The sequence below is a fragment of the Rhinoderma darwinii genome, chromosome 3 (genome assembly GCF_050947455.1).
Source record: "Rhinoderma darwinii isolate aRhiDar2 chromosome 3, aRhiDar2.hap1, whole genome shotgun sequence".
Lineage (NCBI taxonomy): Eukaryota > Metazoa > Chordata > Amphibia > Anura > Rhinodermatidae > Rhinoderma > Rhinoderma darwinii.
Genome location: NC_134689.1, coordinates 345,379,118 through 345,398,787, shown reverse-complemented (window position 1 = coordinate 345,398,787; position 19,670 = coordinate 345,379,118). Strand labels below are relative to the sequence as shown.

The 19,670-nt window shown below is 39.3% G+C and overlaps 1 protein-coding gene across 2 annotated transcripts in view; it reads left to right on the top strand.

Moving 5' to 3' along the window:
• The window catches only part of UNC5D (unc-5 netrin receptor D), a 601,240-nt gene that overhangs the window by 365,322 nt on the left and 216,248 nt on the right, over positions 1-19,670 (top strand). For both annotated transcript variants that reach the window (XM_075858460.1, XM_075858459.1), the window contains exons 5-6: positions 6,955-7,135; positions 18,743-18,910. In XM_075858460.1, coding sequence (XP_075714575.1) covers positions 6,955-7,135; positions 18,743-18,910 — 349 coding nt within the window. The remainder of the gene's footprint in view (positions 1-6,954; positions 7,136-18,742; positions 18,911-19,670) is intronic.

Sequence of the window (19,670 nt, the reverse complement as noted above, 5' to 3'; positions counted from 1 at the left end):
TTTGGACCACTTATCCCATAGACAAGTTGGATTCCAACCAGCTTGATTCTTTTCCCCCATTAGCTAGACCCTGGGGGATTATTGTGCAGACTATTTAGATATTGTATTGGTGAGATCAGTTTAGGAAAATACAATGTCTTTGGCCGGATTTACGGCAACTAAGGCCCCATGCACACGAGTCGACCGTATATTTCATCCGTAATTACGAACCCATTCATTTCTATTGGCCACGGACACCTTTCAGTATTTTTACTGATGGGTGTCTGTGCTGAAAAAATGATAGAACCTGTCCTATTCTTGTCCGTAATTAGGCATGGACTCTCCCATAGAAGCCTATGGGCGCTTCCATAAATACGGACGGCTACGGATGTACATACGTAAAATGTCCGTATTTACGGAAACATTGCTATGCAACACGTTGGTGATATCATTTGCATCCTCCCTATTTTTTACGGATCTGTATATACCGATGAAATACGGATGCATTACGGACCGTATTTCCAGACAACCTTCTGTATATACGGATGAAATACGGATGACTAAGGATGGCCTCATGCAGACGAATGTTTGAGACTGGCTTATAGAGGCATATGTATGCAAAATGTATTTCATATATGTGTTAATTAATATGTGTTGTGTACATGAGTTTATGTGTGTTGTGTATGTATACGTAAGTGTATTGTTGATTGTGTCTACATGAGTCCGTGTGTGTATTATGTGTACTGTACGTGTACATAAGTGTAAAGGCCCTATTACATCGGTCAATTTTGGCCGGTGCAGCGAGCGCCGACCAACGAGACTCGTTGATCGGCACGTGTTTGCTCCTGTCACAAGTAGCTATGGCTAAGTGGTCGTTACTTCGATCACTCGTCCTCATACATTATTATCATGTCGGCAACGCGTCTCCCTGTTTACACAGGGACATGTGCTGCCGACAACAATAATCTTTTACTTTTTTTTAAAACGATACGATCAGCAGATGAACGATCATTTGCTCGTTAATCTGCTGATCGCTGCCCTGTTTACACAGGGCAATTATTGGCAACGAGCGTTCACGCTTCACTGCCCAATAATCGTCCAGTGTAAAACCCCCTTAAGTATGTGTTTTGTGGGTACTGTGTAAAACTGCATGAGTGTTTACGTGTATATAAGAGCGCTTGTGGGTATGTTGTGTATTGTTATATGACTGTGGGAGTTATTTATGTGTACATAAATGTACTGTTTATGTGGGTAAAATGTTTCATTCTTCTCTAGTGGCAACAACGGGCGGCAGGTTGCGTTATTCTTTTCCAGAAGGGATTAGGTTTTTTGAGATTCTCTTTAATGCTCTCTGTAAATGTATTTTGCAGATACCATCAGCAGTATTGCACCGCTGTAATTTATGGAGGCTTTCTACAGTACAGCTGTGCTTTTACATAAATGTAAATATATGTGCGTACAAAGCTTTAACAATCTGTCCAGATGCTGCACAGCAAAGTAAGAATAAGTGGGCTTCCCATGAATGGGTTAAACAAAACAATGCAATTTAACATACATGTTCTTTATATTTTTCATATATAATGGTTACATGTGACTTAGATCTGGAGCCTCCTGCTGTGAAATGACTTTGTCTTCTGTAGTTTCTTAAGGATTTACCCGCACTGAGCTGTATTTAATATTTTTACTTTGAGACACAATGTCATATCTTTTAGAACCAATTCCATTCTGAATAATATATGTTGCAGCCATTAGGTATAAAAGCAATGATTCTCATATATATTTTTTATAATTCTCAAATTAATTTGCAAGCAGATGATTGGATTCCATTCTAAATAAGAGGCCCGTGCACACGCCGTATTATGGCTCTGTATTGTACAGAGCAGCAATACGGCTGCCAGAGAGGTGCATGAGCTTTCCACTTTACTTCTGTATAACTCCGATTTTATTCGTAGACATAAAGAGTTTTTTTCTGTTGGATTCTGTACAATACTGACGCAAAAAAAATTGTGCCGAGCTCCATCAATCTCCATATGTATGGACGTTTTTTGCAATTAAATGCACAAAGTGAGACAGAGCCTGTATGGTAGTGCGGTGCACAGAGCTCTGCCATGTACATAAGCCCTAATAATCATCTTATGCTCAAGAATTAAAACTGTTAACAGAAATCACCGTTAATACAGTAACCACCAGAAAAATATAGTATTTTTCACATGGCAAAGATAGGGGTGTTTGAAATAAAATTGTATTTGGTTTTTCCATGAGTGGTTTGTGTTTCAGGCCAACCAGGGTTTGGGACTTGTGCATTATTAATAGTTCTTAATTAATGTCTGTGCTTTTTGTATTTTCTGATGTTGTAACAAAGATATATTTTTTTGTTTGAGAGGTGCATAGTATGCAAGTTTTATTTTTCTTATTTTCTACTGCTAGAATAAAACACACATAAAACGTAAAGGAAAAAAAAAAGGAAAAAAACAAAACTTTTACATGAACCACTTAAAGTGTAAAGCACTGGAGTGATGTCCAAAGAGTGGGTTAAGAAGGCATTGGACCACACATATCCCCAGGGGATTTAAAGGGAAAGCTCATAGCAGTGGAGCTGTGTACTCTCTTTTAGGCAGGATATCACGGGACCAGTATAGATAGGAGGACAGGTATCCAGTAATTCAATCAAAGGGATTTGTATTGAGCTAAGGTAATAAATCACCTCAGTTGATACTGAGGTTTGAAAACTTGTGGGAAATGGGGAATAAATTAAAAAAACAAGCTACAGAATAAGATAAAAAATGTACAACTACAATATAGACAACCATATGTTCTAAGAAGGGGCTCTTTACTGGAGCACTAGGACAATGGTTTGTTGGAGGATGGGGGATCTAAGTATAGTTAAACCTTCACACATTGCCATTAAATTTCCCAGTACTAATTTCATGTGAGTATTGACAGCACTAAAAGAAACAAAATTCCTCAATATAGTGCCTAAATAATACCACCATACAGTGTTAATGTAACAGGCCTATGTGGTGCCCAACAATACCACCACTAAATTTCTAAAGAACAGGCAGTGGCCAAAAGGTAAAGATGTTTCCTATATATATGTAGGTTGAAAAAAGATACAGGTCCCTCATGTTCCACCTTTCTCAATAAATTACCCGTCATTCATTGCTAGATTAATTATAACCCTCAATGCCATCTGTCAGTAAATAATTATCTAGCCTTTTTTTTAAAGGCTGACATAGTATTTGGCATTACTACCTCTTGGGCTAGGGCATTCCATAATCTGACTACTCTAACTGTAAAGAACCCTTTCTTATATTAATGTCTGGAATGTCTTTCTTACACACACAATGAATGTCCCCATGCCCTTTGTAGAGTCCTTGGAAAGGATAGATTATGTGCTAGTATTTTGTCTTACAATCCAGCTGGGACTATTGACATCACATCTATGGTATTGTGATATCATTTAAGTACACTGAATAGCCAGTCAAATTGGCATATGGTTTATATGATTGTCAATAGTTTATAGTGTTCTTCTTCACTATAGATTATACACAAGATTATACATGGCCTGCTGCTAGGTCTACTGAGCATTGTTGCAGCTCTATCCTAGTCCACACATGCGGTAAATGGCGTGGTGGAGGTCCTGGGCAACTTCCCGTTTTATCTTCACCATACTCTAGTCTGGTAATGAAATAATTACCAATGTCTGAAAATCAGTAAAATTTGCTTGGTTGACAATAGTTTAACTGGTCTTGGCTGGTGGTCAAGTTTTGTCAGTAGCACAACTACAAAATAACCTGTCACTGTTCATGTACAATTCAACCTATTGAAGTAAATCATTAGTGATAAAGATCGGGATCCATAACTGTAAAGTGGCTCCTCTTTTATTGTCTGGCCTCATTTTGTTTATAACTGAACATGCACATAAAGATATAGCAGAGCTGAATTTGTTATTAAACTTTTTTTTTTTTGACAGGTGTCAACAGGCTGCTGTCTCCCTAAGCTATTTTAATTTTAATGATGTGGGCCATTGCTGGTAGAAAGTTGACCATTTTAAAGGTGTTTGCAGTGAGGCCTGTAGCTACAGCTTAATGTCTTGGGAAACCGAACTGTCAGTTACGGTTCTGCTTCATGAAGTCTTTACCTAGGAGAGTGTCAATGCCACAAGTCTTGATGTCTAGAAGGAGTAATGGGTTTTCTCCACTTCTGACTCTAACAAAACCACAGGGAATGTGCTGTAAAATGTATACCTATAATCCATTGAAAGTAAGAGTAATCACAGCTATAATATCCAACATGGCTAAATGGAGTAGACTGTTAAGATACTAGATCATTATAAATGGATCTTCAACTTGTTGGCGAACACAGATATGCAAAAAGTGGACATTTCTGCACACTGCAAACTTTCTTTTCCGTCTGCCCCTTCAAAGCCTCACACGTTTAAGATGCCGATACTGTACATGCCGTTGAAACGATGCCAAAGTGTTATAGGAATTGTTAACATTGATGACTGCTATAAAAATTGGGCATTACATCTTCATTCCCACAAAATGGGCCATAAAACAGTATAGTATAAGGCATCATCAAGACCTTGACAGGCTTTCAATCTGCCCTGCATTGACCAGCTATATATACTATATGTGATACCTTCACTTCCAAAATTGGTTTATTTGCAGTTACAGCTTGCATTGTTTTAAGTCTATATTTCTCTAACACCTTAAACTTCTAACTATGAATGATATAATATAACTTGCAGTGGTAGAAATATGATAGAGCCAGGAAGGTAAGGGAATTGAACATTTCTGAGCCCGACCTGTTATTTGTTCAGCAAACTTTATATCAGTGTATCTGAGAAGCTACAACTACCTCTCAGGCCCTCAGTAAGTGGTTGTTTCTTCACTATTGGAAGCTGCAGATCCTATTGTGCTGCAATAAAACCAGGGATATTATAATATTACTGGAAACTGGCACCATATGACTTGTAGAATCACATATATGTAATGTGGATTGGCCCAACACCACTCATTGCACATTGAATGAGGCTATTCAGCTAAGGCTTCGTTCACATCTGCGATAGGGTCCCGTTCCGACGTTCTGTCTGAGCTTTCCATCGGACCGGGACCCTGACTGACACAAACAGAAACCAAAGGTTTCCGTTTCCGTCACCATTGATTTCAATGGTGACGGATCCGGTGCCAATGGTTTCCGTTTTTTCTCAGTTGTGCAAGGGTTCCGTGTTTTTGACGGAATCAGTACCGTAGTCGACTAGGCTATTCATTCTGTCAAAACGACGGAACGCTTGCACAGCTGAGACAATCGGAAACCATTGACACCGGATCTGTCACCATTGAAATCAATCAAATCTGGTTTCCGTTTGTGTCAGTCAGGATCCCATTCCGACGGAAAGCTCCGACGGAACATTGGAACGGGACCCTAGCGCAGATGTGAACGAAGCCTAAAAAGGATAAAAAAGGCTGGAAACCTCTGCTGTAGACCATTGTTTATAATGTGATTAGAAATACAGAATGTTATTCAAAAACCTATATTGTGCTGAGGGGTTTATATGGATGCTATAAGCCTCGATAGAACATGTCAACCTTTATGTAATTTGTACCTTAGGCTAAGTTCACACTACCGTTAGTAAACATTTACCTCTCTTCCGTCAGAGGAAGAGCGGATCGAAATATTAAACGGAAAGTAACGGTTTTGTTAGAATTACCATTGATTTCAATAGTAATTCTTTTGTCTCAGTTGCTCTCTGTCTCCGTTGGCTAGGTTTCCGGGTTTTTTTTCACAGAATCAAAAGTTCTGCAGGCTGCACATTTGCTTCCGTCAAAAAAAACAAAACCTGAAACCTAGCGAACGGAGAAAACAGAAAGCAACTGGGACAAAAGAATTATCATTGAAATCAATGGTAATTCCAACAGAACCGTTGCTTTCCGTTTAATCTTTCAATCCGCCCTTCCCCTGACGGAAGAGGGGTAAACACATACTAACGCTAGTGTAAACTTAGCCTTACTAAAATGTAAAGAACTGATTTGCAAAGAACAATCCGTTGATGATCACTGATAATTCAAATATTGGGAATGTTAGTTCTACACCATAAAAATCTTGTCTACTAAGAGTAAGTTTTGAAGGATGATATCCCAACTTAAAAACATTGGAACTAGTCTTTTGGGTCCAGGCATAACTGTTGTAGTTGTGCATTGAGTCTTCCTGGGCATTTGTAGCTATACAATAACATGGCCATAGACAGAACATTTTTCTCATCAGATCCCACTGATTTCTATTGGACCACCAACAATGTAACATCTATAGGGCATGGCCCATATTACTGTGTTGTCTCCCCAAGATAAGTGGTAGCAAAGGTGTCTGTAGCTGTTTTTTCTCCTTTATTCTTTGGAACATTACATTGTTTGCACAGCTAAGGCTGGGTTCACACGACCTATTTTCAGACGTAAACGAGGCGAAAATACGGCTACAATATGTCGGCAAACATCTGCCCATTCATTTGAATGGGTTTGCCGACGTACTGTGCAGACGACCTGTTATTTACGCGTCGTCGTTTGACAGCTGTCAAACGACGACGCGTAAAAATACAGCCTCGTCAAAAGAAGTGCAGGACACTTCTTTGGACGTTTTTGGAGCTGTTTTCTAATAGACTCCAATGAAAACAGCTCCAAAAACGGACATAAAAAACGCTGCGAAAACGGCGCGAAAAACGCAGCGAAAAATGCTGGTCAAAAAACGTCTGAAAAGCAGGGTCTGTTTTCCCTTGAAAACAGCTCTGGATTTTCAGACGTTTTTGGTCACTACGTGTGCACATACCCTAAACGGGCATGGTAAGTCAGATATCGTGTGTCAATAACCAGGGATATTACTCTGCTTCCCAAGAAATGTGCTTTTTGAGACACTTGAAATTGTATATAAATTTGCCATGAATTTTTCAATATATTGTTTTTCTTATTATGTTTTCAGGTTGAATGGTTTAAAAATGAAGAACCAATCGACTCCCTGCAGGACGAAAATGTCGACACCAGGGCAGATCACAACCTTATCATACGACACGCACGTTTGTCTGATTCTGGAAACTATACATGTATGGCATCCAATATTGTTGCTAAGAGGCGAAGTGCTTCAGCTACAGTTGTGGTTTATGGTGAGTGACTTGAATTGACCTCATTACATGTTGTAAAACAATCTGACTGAATGATTTTAACTGATCGGGCAAATGAGCGTCTAAACAGCCCCATAGACTATTATAGGTGCGTACGACACGCGTGAAAAGCACGCGCGTCGCACGCGCGTATAATACGCTCGTGTAAATGAGGCCTAACACTGGGTGATGCAGCCACACAGCCAGAGTAAAATAATACAATTCTGTCAGCCGACAGACACCACTGGGGAGTAGTTTGTAGCAAAATAATTTTACTGCACAGCTCTGATTGAATTCAATGGGAGCTGTATATAAATCGATACCCTGAGCTCCACCTATTGATGGCTTCAGACAGCCACAGTTAAATAATTTAATTTTATGGCTAGATGAAAGGAGGAGGAGATTATCAAGATTTGTTCAGCCATTACATTAAAACCTCCTGCCTAATATTATGTAGGTCCCCCAGTGCCATCAAGACAGCTCTTATCCAGCAATTCATGACTCCACAAGACGTTAGAAACATATCCTTTAAGTTCTGTAAGTTGTAAGGTTTGGCATCTATTGATTAGACTTTTTCCCAGCACACCCGATAGACGCACGATCGGATTGAGAATTTGGAGGCCAAAGCAGCACCTTGAACACGTTGTCATGTTCCTCAAACCATTTCTGAAATTTTTAGTAGTGTGGCAGGTCAAATTATCCTGCTGAAATAGGCCCCTGACATTAGGGAATACTATTGCCATAAGGGGTGTACTTGATCTCCTACAATATTTAGGTAGGTGGCATCACACTGCATCTGTCGGCTTGCCTTTCTTCCATAGTGCATCCTGGTGCCATCTCTTTCCCAGGTAAGCCCAGGTGGTCCACTTGATATAAAAGAAAATGTGATTGATCAAACCAGGCCACTTTCTTCCAACACTCCATGATCCAGTTCTGATGCTCAAGTGCCTATTGTAGGTACCTTGGTGGTGTACAGGGATTAGCTTGGGCACTCTAACCGGTCTTCGGTTACAACACCAAACGCAGAGAGCTGCGATGCACTGTGTTCTGACACCTTTCCCTCATAGCCATCATTAACCTTTTCAGCAATTTGTGCTACAGTAGTTTTTTCTGTGGGACCATACCAGAAGGGCTAGCTTTTGCTCCCCATGAACCATAGGTGCCCATGACCATGTCACTTTGACTTCTTTTGGTAGATATTAATAATTATATACTCAAAACACCCCACAAGACCTGTCGTTTTGGAGATATATTGACCTAATCGTCTAGTCATCACAATTTGGCTATTGTCAAAGTCGCTCATATCTTTACATTTGCCCATTTTTCCTGCTTCCAACACATCAACTTAAAAAATTGACTGTTCACTTGCTGCCTAATATACCCCACTTCTTGACAGGTGCCATTTTAACAAGATAATCAATGTTGCTTACGTCACCTTTCAGTGGTTTTAATGTTATGGCTTAATGGTGTATTATGAAATTTAACTGCACAGAATTTTATGAGGGGTATTGACGACACATACTGTAACTGTACGTCACGGCTGCCAAGGGGAGTATAGAAAAACCCTTTAACCTTTTTACCATTTTTCACCTAAAGTAGTGTAAAGAAATAAATAAATAACATAATTGGCGTCACTGCGTCCATAAAGGTCAGAACTATTCTAATATTATGATATTTAACCCACACGGTGAATGCTGCAATTTTTTGGTCACTTTAGCTCCCCAAAGTAATGGAATAAAAAAATTATCAAAAAGTCAAATGTATCCCAAAATGATACCAATAAACACAACAGCTCCCAAAAACAAGCCCTTTGAATCCTCAATAGACAGAAAAGTAAAAAAAAAAAAAAAAGTAATGGCTCTCAGAATATGCTGATACAATTAGTTTTTTTTTAAGAAATAGTTTTTTTCTTTGTAAAAGTAGCAAAATATAAAAAAAACTACATAAATTTGGTATCCCAGTGACGTTTTTACGGCACAGTGAACGCCACGAAAATGAAATCCAAAAAACATGAAGAAATAGCTTTTTTTTCCTATTCAAAGCCACAGATATATATATTTTCCAGTTTTCCAGAACATTATATGATACATTTAAGTAAAAACAAGCCCTCATGCCGATATGTCAACAAAAAAAATGTCAAAAGTTATGGATTTTGGAATGCATGGATGAAAAAACAAAAACGAAAAAATGAAAATGGCTGCGGCGTTAAAGGAGTTAAGAATTCTTTCAAGCTAGATCTCTGAGAAATGTATATGTGAGAGGCTTAATATAAGAACAGAGTAATGTCCTCCAAATTACATGTCTGTGAGGGGGTCATTGTGATTTCAAAACAATTCTAACATCTCATAAAGATGTAAGAAATGTATATCAGAGGTGACAGCTGAAACACCCATGATCAGTAGAACAAAGAGGCAGGAGCTAAACATTCAGCCTCCCTAGTTGCTATCTGCATTACTTGGCCAAACTGACAGAGTGAAGGTGGAAACAGCCGACAGTAGACGAAGGGTCACAGCACTTAGCCAAGATGCAGAGCTTCACAAACTTTATGGGACCTTGACAATTCTGATGACAGCCATGGTCAGTGGTCCCAGTCTTTTTTCTTTGTGAGCCAGACTTCACCTTGAAAGACAGAAGCCAAATTCAACTCAGAGAAAGAGGAGACACGACATGGTTAAATAGGAACATGTGAAACTGCAAGTATATTTGCAGATAAATATTTTAGTGTCAAATTTGGCAGCAGGTCTGCAAGCCTTGGGAGCTAAAGGCTTTCACTCGTCATCTCTTCAATCACAGATTAAAGCAAACAAAGTGATTTAAGCGGTAATGCCTATTTTACACAAATTGGTATTATACCATCCAGATTGGCACTGTTCTATGTTACAATGTGTCTGAAATATTGAAGATGAGAATGTTGTATATTATCTGGGGCAACCAGTACCGCCAGATTGGTTATGTACTGCTCTGCTTAAAGTCTGTAGAGCTTGTGTGGACCACTGGCCACTGATGTCTCACATGTGGCCAAGGGCAAGGCATGGGACATAATAAGACAACGATTTTAAGATTAATAAGTAAATGTAAGAATTGACCTAGAATGTTTTTAACAGTTTTAACCTAATAATGGTATTAGTAAGGAGAACACAAGGAATGGCACATTATAGTATGCTGCCATATAACAAAATCACCACGTGACTAGGACCTCTCTCTTTCTCTAAGTTCAGTTGTTGTGTAAAACAACTTTATTACATTAAAGAATTATGTTTCTGGGTCAAAGGTTCTTGGCAACAATGTTTTATATGCTAGTTGCATACCACTGGTATGGGACCACTGATATATAAACCATTTATTTCATCTAAATATTACATATGTTCTTGGCCAAACCAGTGGAGTTCATACAGAATAGGCAACTCTCTGCTTCACTTACTATACATATTCCAATGCAGGATCCCCTTATCCTTTACTCACTTCATGTACTTCTCTGCATCCTCCCCAGCCCAAGCTTTACTTTCCCTTCAGGGGGAACTTCAACAAGTAGATGGTGGGCATCAAGCTATGTAAAATAGGTTCGGCAGCAGTTATGAGAAATCCTCTTCATCTCAACTCTTCATATGTGCATCACTCAGATCCACTGTGGCTCTTGAACCTTGCAAATCAGTTCCACCATATTTATTAACATAGACTTACGATACTCACCACAGCTGGTGAATAACCCTTTTTTTGAGGTGGATGAAGCAGCATCATATTCATCTTTCCACCTTTTCTTCTCAAACATATTCTGCATCCGCTGGAGGGTGTTAAGCTTTTGACATTCGTGTCGACTTGTAATATTTTCATAATTTAGTAGGGGATACAATATGTCACATATAAGATAGGCATGTTGAAAATCAAAGGACAAGCCTGAACTGTAGAATTCATTGACCATGTATTTTTTTCCCTTTAACGGCTCTTCTGTCAATTAACTGCTGTGACTTGCAGGAAGGGAATTAGCCATGGAACAAGAAGTTCAGATTCTGTTATTCTATTAATTGCTACAATTACCACAATGTTACGCATGATGCTTGCTTGTAATAGAAACCAGCATGCGGTGGAGAAATCCAAAAATACCTGAACCACAATTCCATATGATCAATATGATTTACCCTGTATCCCACTGTGTGAAGGCTTGAGGGATTTTAGAATCCACTTCACTACCCTCTTACCTTTCTGCAGCTACAATTCAACCCAGTGGTGCCTGCATCAGGCAAAAGTATGTGCAAGCAACGTGCAGACAGACCCTAAATCTGAGTAACTCCATGAACCAGCATCATACTGAGCAATCCTGGCTTGTCCGCATCACATGTGCGTCATTCTTTACAATTCCAGCTCTGACAGAGGGACATTTAAAAAGAAGCTGTCAATCATCACAACACCCTGGTTACATTTACAACTCACAGCAGTGTTGACTTGTAAGTATTATCTCCCACATTCAAACCATTGTGAAGATGTGAAATTTCCCAAAACTTTTTCGGTTTGAATGAGATCATTTTCTTCTACTTGTTCTTCCAGACACCTGCATAACCATAATCTTTGGGAATATACTAGCCAAGAAACTCAAAAATTGTTTACAAATTGTGTCTACCCTATAGTTCATATGGTTATACCTACTGCTGTTCTTCGAGTGATATGCTTTGATACCTTGAACTGATATGCATTTAGGGTTCTTGCTGCACAAGATTTGGCAGAGGTCTTTGCACATACAAAGTGAAATGTTAAAATGAATATTCACCTTCAAACACATTTAGTTCTTTTGTTACTTAAATAGATCCAAATTCTCTGCTAATTTATTTCATAATATATCTTTATAGAGGTTGGCGGTCTGGTTTTCCATTATAGAGATGCAAATCCCTTAATTTCCTTCATGCAGCTGCTCTATGAATGCAGCTCCTGCCCTTACGAACCCAGCCTATCTATACATTACATGGTTGGCCCTTCCTTTCAATGGCCACCATCTAATGCTACATTCTACCGCTGACCAGACTGGTCCTTCAGCGGCCTCCATTGAACAAAACAGCGCATGGCAGGGCACGAGGTGCAGTGTTATTTAATGGAGGCCACTAATGTTCGAGTTTGGTTACATGCTCCTCCATCAGTGGCCATGTTGAGACCAGATCGCCGTACAGTCCGTGAAGAAGATTGAAAGAACAATGGGCTGACACTATACACTTCAAAACATTGGCGCTGATTTTCTAACAACATTATATTAGCTAGAGACTTTATGTGCTCTTTCCAGCACATTTAGAAAAAAATAAATAAAGTGGCTAACACCTTTAACCTCTTAATGACTGGGCCATTTTGCACGTTAATGACCAAGGATTATTTTTTGTTTTTCCACGGTCGCATTCCAAGAGTCGTAACTTTTTTTTTATTCCGTCGACATAGCCGTATAAGGGCTTGTTTTTTGCGGGACGAGTTGTATTTTGTAATTGTACCATTTTTAGATGCTTATAACATATTGATTAACTTTATTTTAGGAGAGAATTGAAAATAAGCAGCTATTCCAGCATTAATTTTCACGTTATAAATTTACGCCATTTACTATGCAGCGTAAATAACATGTTAACTTTATTCTATGGGTTGGCACGATTACGGGGATACCAAATATGTAAAGGTTTTATATGTTTTTTTTACGTTTGCACAATAAAAACCCTTTTAGAAAAAAAATACTTGTTTTTGCATCGCCGCATTCCAAAAGCCTTAATTTTTTTATTTTTCCGTCGATGTGGCCGTATGTGGGCTTGATTTTTGCGGGACAATGTGTAGTTTTTATTAGTACTATTTTGGGGTACATAGGACTTATAGATTAACTTTTATTTTATTTTTTTATGGGGGGAATGGGAGAAAAGAGAGAATTTTGCCGTTGTTTTTTGCGTTTTCTTTGGACGCCGTTCATCCGGCGGTTTAATTAATATGTTCATTTTATTGGTAAGGTGTGACGATCGTGGGGATACCATATATGTGTATGTGTGATTTGTTTTGACACTTTTACTAAATCAAACCACTTTTTGGCAAAAAGTTTTATTTGACTTTGACTGTAATTTTTTTTTTTTTTCACAAACTTTATTTAACTGATTGACCTTTTTTTCTTAAGTCCCACCAGGGGACTTCACTATGCGATCTGTTGATCGCATATATAATGCTTTGGTATACTTAGTATACCAAAGCATTATTGCCTGTCAGTGTAAAACTGACAGGCAATCTAATAGGTCATGCCTCCAGCATCGCCTAACAGGCAGATGCTGAAGACAGACCTGGGGGTCTTTGTTAGGCCCCTGGCTGTCATGGAAACGGCGTCCCGCGATTTGTTTGCGGGGGCGCCGATCGGGTGACAGAGGGAGCTCCCTCCCTCTGTCAAACACCTTAGGTGCCGCTGTAACTATTGACAGCGGCATTTAATGGGTTAAACTGCCGGAATCGGAGCGCGCTTCGATTCCGGCAGTTGCAGCAGGAGCCAGGCTGTGTATAACAGCCGTGCTCCTGCCGCTGATAGTGTGGGTACAGTGGCAGTACCCGCACCATCACAGGACGGATATATCCGTCATCCTGCATGAACTAGCAGCTGCTGAGGACAGATGTATCCGTCCTTCGGCGTTAAGGAGTTAAGTACTGTTTTCTGGTCAAATCTACTGCTTGAGATTTCTTTGATTACTTCAATCTATCTAGTTGCAGGTTGTTATTTTTCTCTTAGGGTATGTTCACACGGCAACGTCCGTTACGGCTGAAATTATGGTGCTGTTTTCAGGAGAAAACAGCACCGTAATTTCAGACGTAATGGCATGTGCAGGCGTCTTTTGCTGCGTCCATTACGGACGTAATTGGAGCTGGTTTTCCATGAAGTCCATGGAAAACGGCTCCATTTACGTCTGAAGAAGTGACAGGCACTTCTTTGACGCGGGCGTCTTTTTTACGCGCCGCCTTTTGAAATAAAAAATGACCGTTGGCACAGAACATCGTAAGACCCATTCAAATGAATAGGCAGATGTTTGCCGACACTTTTGAGACGCATTTTCAGACGTAATTCGGGGCTAAAACGCCCGAATTACGTCCGTAAATAGTGTGTGTGAACCCAGCCTTACCCGAACACTTCTAATCATTATTGTCTTTTCCAGTAAACTGACATTTAGCAAAATATACACAAAACGTCTAGAAAATTGTACTGTACATCCCGTCTAATTATTGAGTTCAGGTGTTTCAGCCACACTTATTGCAAATGGGTGAATAAAATCAAGCACACAGCCATGCAATCTCTAAAGACAAACTACTAATAGTATGAGTCATACTGAAGAGTTTAATGACTTGGCACTGTTATATTGTAGGATGCCACCTTTGCCACAAGTCAGTTTGTGAAATTTCTAAATCTTCCCAGGTCAACTATAAGTGATTCTATTGTGAAGCGGAAGCATCTAGGAGTAATAACAGGTCAGTCACACAGCAGGTCTACCAAGTGATGAAGCACATGGTACATAAAATCTCCTATCATCTGTTGCATCATTCACAACAAAGTTCCAAACTGCCTCTGGAAGTGACATCAGCACATTTGGGACTTCATTAAAAGGGTTATATGGTCATATGCCAAGCGCCCGCTGGAGTGGTGTAAAGCAGTGAGCCAGTGGAGACGTGTTCTCTGTAGTGATGAATCATGTATCAATATGTGGCAGTTTGATGGATGATTGTCAGGAGAATGTTACTTACTGGAATTCATTGTGCCTACTGTAAAATTTGCTGGTGGAGGAGATATCGTTTTTTGGAATTTATTTTTCAGGGTTTGTGCTAGGCCCCTTATTTTCAGTGAAAGGTAATGTTAAGGCTACAGCATACAAAAACATTTTAGACAATTGTATGCCTTCAGCTTGGTGGCAACAGTTTAGAGGAGACCCTTTCCTGTTCCAGAATGTTTGTGCCCCTGTACACAAAGCGAGGTCCATAAAGAGATGGTGTGATGGTGTTGGTGTAGCTAAAGTCAAGTGGCCTGCACAGAGCTCTGACATCAACTCCATGAAAAATGTTGGGAATAAATTGGAACACCGATTCTAAGCCAGACCTTGTCCAACATCAGTAACTGAACCCGCAAATGCTGTATTGGCTGATTAGGCACAAATTCCAAAAGACACACTCCAAAATCTTGTGGAAATCCTTCCCAGAATAGTGGAGGTTGTTATAGCTGCAAAAATAGGGTCTAAACTCATAAGGGTGTATTCACACAGTGCGGTTTTGCCACATTTTTTTGCTGTGCACTTTTTTACTGCGATTTGCCACGATTTTGCATTCTTTCAGCCGCGCTGTAAAAACTGTGGCAAAACTGAAACATGTGAAAACACCCTTAAAATAACCATGGTTTTGAAACAGGATGTCCAACAAGCTCATATAGGCGTGGCGTGTGTGCGTATATGTATGTATGTATGTATGTATGTGTGTGTGTGTGTATATATATATATATATATATATATATATATATATACATATATAAATATATATAAGTAATATGAATTGACCCATGACTGCAACTAACAATTGAACACATACTACAGCTCTCTGAAGCTGAGCAGGCTCTTTCTTTAGCTGTGAGTGGTAGTTCAGAGTTTCATGAGAGCGACTCCTTTATAAAAAAAAAATTGAGGTGCTAACCTTAGAATTCCCGGCAGGTCAGTACCGTCAGTCAGTCCTCAGCAAGCTGTAAGCTTGTAGCCAGGAAGGACCAAATGAAAAGTTCACTGGCTGAAACTATTGATTGTGGCTGAAATATGTGTTTCTTGTAGCAGAAATGTCAAGATACTTGTGAATACAATGGCTGTCAAAGATATTGGGCAGTAAAAGAGTCTGACTAAATGTGTAAGGTAAAAAAGTCATGAGGAAATAATATTTATTCAGAATACAGTTGTGAGATGGACTCTATCTGCAATCTCCTGTAATCCAGTGTATCGAAGATACTCCAAAAAGTACATAAAAAAAAACACAAAAACAATTATATTTTTTCACCGATGTGACATGGCTTAATTGGATCTCACCACTTCTAGAAACCCCATATCATAAATTAACATTGGTATATGTATATGTTTGTCAGCGTTTTCCTTATGTGAATGCCCACAACCCAAAGTGCTTGTGCTGACTGCTAGCTTCATATTGGACAAGGGCAAAGCTGTGGGCATAGTTCCAGTGTGCATGTGCACATACTTTAATGTATGTTTGTATATGTAAGTAACGTAAGTTGCTGACATATTCAATAATTGAACTCATTACATACACATATCTCTTCCTCATACTAGTAGACGACGGAGTATTTATACAATCAGCCCCATATTCCCAGTCACAAGCTGGTATATTGTTGGACATGAAAACACACTCTATACTAAAATAGAGCTCAGAGGGGTTCTCACCAAAACTAGACCCTATCATTGTAAATTATATAAAGGACAGTGTAAAGATAACATCATGGGACCTAAAAAAAAAATGTGATTTCAAATAAATAAAACATTGTTCTTCATACCATGATTAATCTTTATCATATCTGTATATTATGCCATAAGGATAGGGTCCTTACAGTGATTGATTTTCATGTTCTGTAAGAGAATAATAAAATAACTTAAAGGACCACTCCCACAAATCTTTTATTCTTTGGCCCATTAGAGAGGCATATTTCGTAAATTGAGGTGAAGGTAATCTTCTTACTGGTGGCTGTGATTGGGAGTTTTCCACTCCCTTCTGCTTGTCTCCGTTCCTTAAGGTTTAAATTTTTTCGACTGCGCTATTGATTCCATTAAAAAACTGAAAACTTACGTAACGGAGACAAACGGAAACCATTAGCAACGGAAGCAGTACCATTGAAATCAATGGAAATGCAAATGGAATCTTTCAGAAAGGTCTGATGGAACCCATCAACGGAAACCGAACGCTGATGTGAACACACCCTTACTCCATCTTAAACCATCCTCTCTTACTCAAAGGCAATTTAAATTACTTACTTTGTTTCTTTTAGCTGAGATGCTAAATAGACAATCTGTTCCCTCCCATGCTTAAATCTTGACTTGATAATATCTGTATTAATAAAAAACTTACCAGACCAATAGGCTGAAGGAGGTGTCAATCAAGAACCAATAAATGACGACGAAAACAAGGCGTCCGTGCCCCCAGAAAAAGCTAAAGGTTACTCGGCGAAACACGCGTCGGTACATAGCTATAGTAGGTTAGCGACAGTAAATACTGCCACGAGGGCCAGATAGTAGCTGGCACAATATTATTTCCCAAGCACAGGGTGGCAAAAAGCATACACACTGCTAGTGATATACAGGAGAGGTGGATACGGCTGACAGCCTCCTCAGAAAGCATATACGCTGCTAGTGATAGACAGGAGAGGTCGATACGGCTGACAGCCTCCGCCTGCACGAGTGCTTGGTTATTATGCAGCGTTCGTAATAGACGCTGCACACAGTGATTCGTTACCAATATATAAAGCCTATGATTAGATAGTACTGCTTCAAATAACAGGCTGTCAAGTAATAGTAAATGATGCTTCATACAAAAGCACCAAAAATGTAAAGAAATATTATTGAATGAACTAATATACATTGGGAAATAATAAAGCTGATCCTTCAATTGTGGTGGGGCTGGTGAAAGCAATTTAAGCATAAAACGGGGACTTCCAGTCTCTGTCCTGTGGGATAATAAATAACCATTCTAACCTCTCAACCCTACTTCTAAGGCTTCGTTCACATCTGTGCTAGGGCTCCGTTCCGATGTTCCATCTGAGCTTTCTGTCGGAACGGAGCCCTGACTGACACAAACGGAAACCAAAGGGAACTAAACGGAATCAATAGCGTAGTCGACTACGGTATTGATTCCGTCAAAACTACGGAACCCTTTCACAACTGAGACAAATGGAAATCATTGGCACCGGATCCATCACCATTGAAATCCTTTGTGTCAGTCAGGGTCCCGTTCCGATGGAAAGCTCCGACGGGACGTCGGAAAGGGACCTTGGTGCAGAACGAAGCCTTACGATATGATATTTGAACACATGTACAGTGTTGTTCTGTTAACCCTGTTTGACCTCAACTTCACTCAATGATTTTTTACTATTTCAAGTTCAATTTCTACAGAACCACTGTTCTAGTCTGGTTCTTTTTGAGACATATTTGCCACTAATTCAGTGATTGAATAAACTATTTACATTGTTGCCTAAACAATAATCTGTAAATGTTACTAATAATAAGACCGTGCAACTATTATACTACTTTGTTTTACACCTCTTTTGTTCTAACAAAAATAATTGACAACAAAACTGTATCTCCAATGTGCTTCCATTGTGTATCATAATTTCATCATGTGTGAAAAAACATCCGAAGAAATAAGAAAAGGACACCATTTCAGATGTTGAATAAACTACTGTAGTTACATTTTTACTTCATAAAATGTCAACATTTTATATAGCAACAGGAAAGGTTACTGAAGTATCGGGGATGTATTTGGGTTCTAATGAATTCATAGAAATACTTGTGTAGCTAAACAATAGCAAACTTTCCATTTAACTTTGTATTTGTTGGAATCCAGTGCAAACAAAATATGTTTCTTTCTTATCTTTAGTGAATGGAGGATGGTCATCGTGGCTAGAATGGTCAGCGTGTAGTGTGAGCTGTGGCCGTGGAGTCCAGAAACGTTCCAGGACCTGCACTAACCCAACACCTCTTAATGGTGGCACTTTCTGTGTAGGGTCATCCATGCAGAAAGTTAGCTGCTCCTCACAGTGTCCAGGTGAGTTGCTCCATTACATGAATATTGTAAAAAAAAATTGTGTCTGGAATTGTTTACTTATAATATTGTAAATAATCTGTTCCAAGGAGAGTTTTTTTTGGTCATCTGTACAATCCACAGGATATGCCATAAAAGCCTAATTGGTGTGGATCCCACCACTGGGATCTTCACCTATTGAGTAAATGGGGATCCACTCTTTCTGTTATTGGCAGCCTGCGGCCGCCAACATTCTCCACAGGAATGCTTGCTTGGTTTCTCCCATAGACTTCACATAGACATACTAGTATACGTAAGTCCCACAGACTTCAATAGAGAGGTCTGCGCACAAGACAAGTAACCTCTCTATTGAGCTCTACAGACGCTACAACATCTGCAAATTGGATTGGTGAAGACGGGACGCAGAACCTTCATTCTACCAATAGATGAGAGTCCCAAATGTTGGACTAACACCTAACAGGAATTTATAGTATATTCTGTGGATGTATGATAAAAGCTGAAGATGGCAATATGCTTTATTTTTCTGAATCAATTATACAGAAACCAGGGATGGAAACCTGAAGAAGCAGTTAGTTGCTGGTAGCAAGAAATAATCTTGTAGTTGACAAGCAGGGTCAAAATGGTAAAGCCAGATACAACACGAAAGGGAAGAATATAATGGTGGTCACAAGACTATCCAGGTGCAAAGCAGAGATAAATTAGAAGCCAAACGCATTACAGCAGGGCACAGATTCCTATGTAGAATAGTTAGAAAACTTGCTGT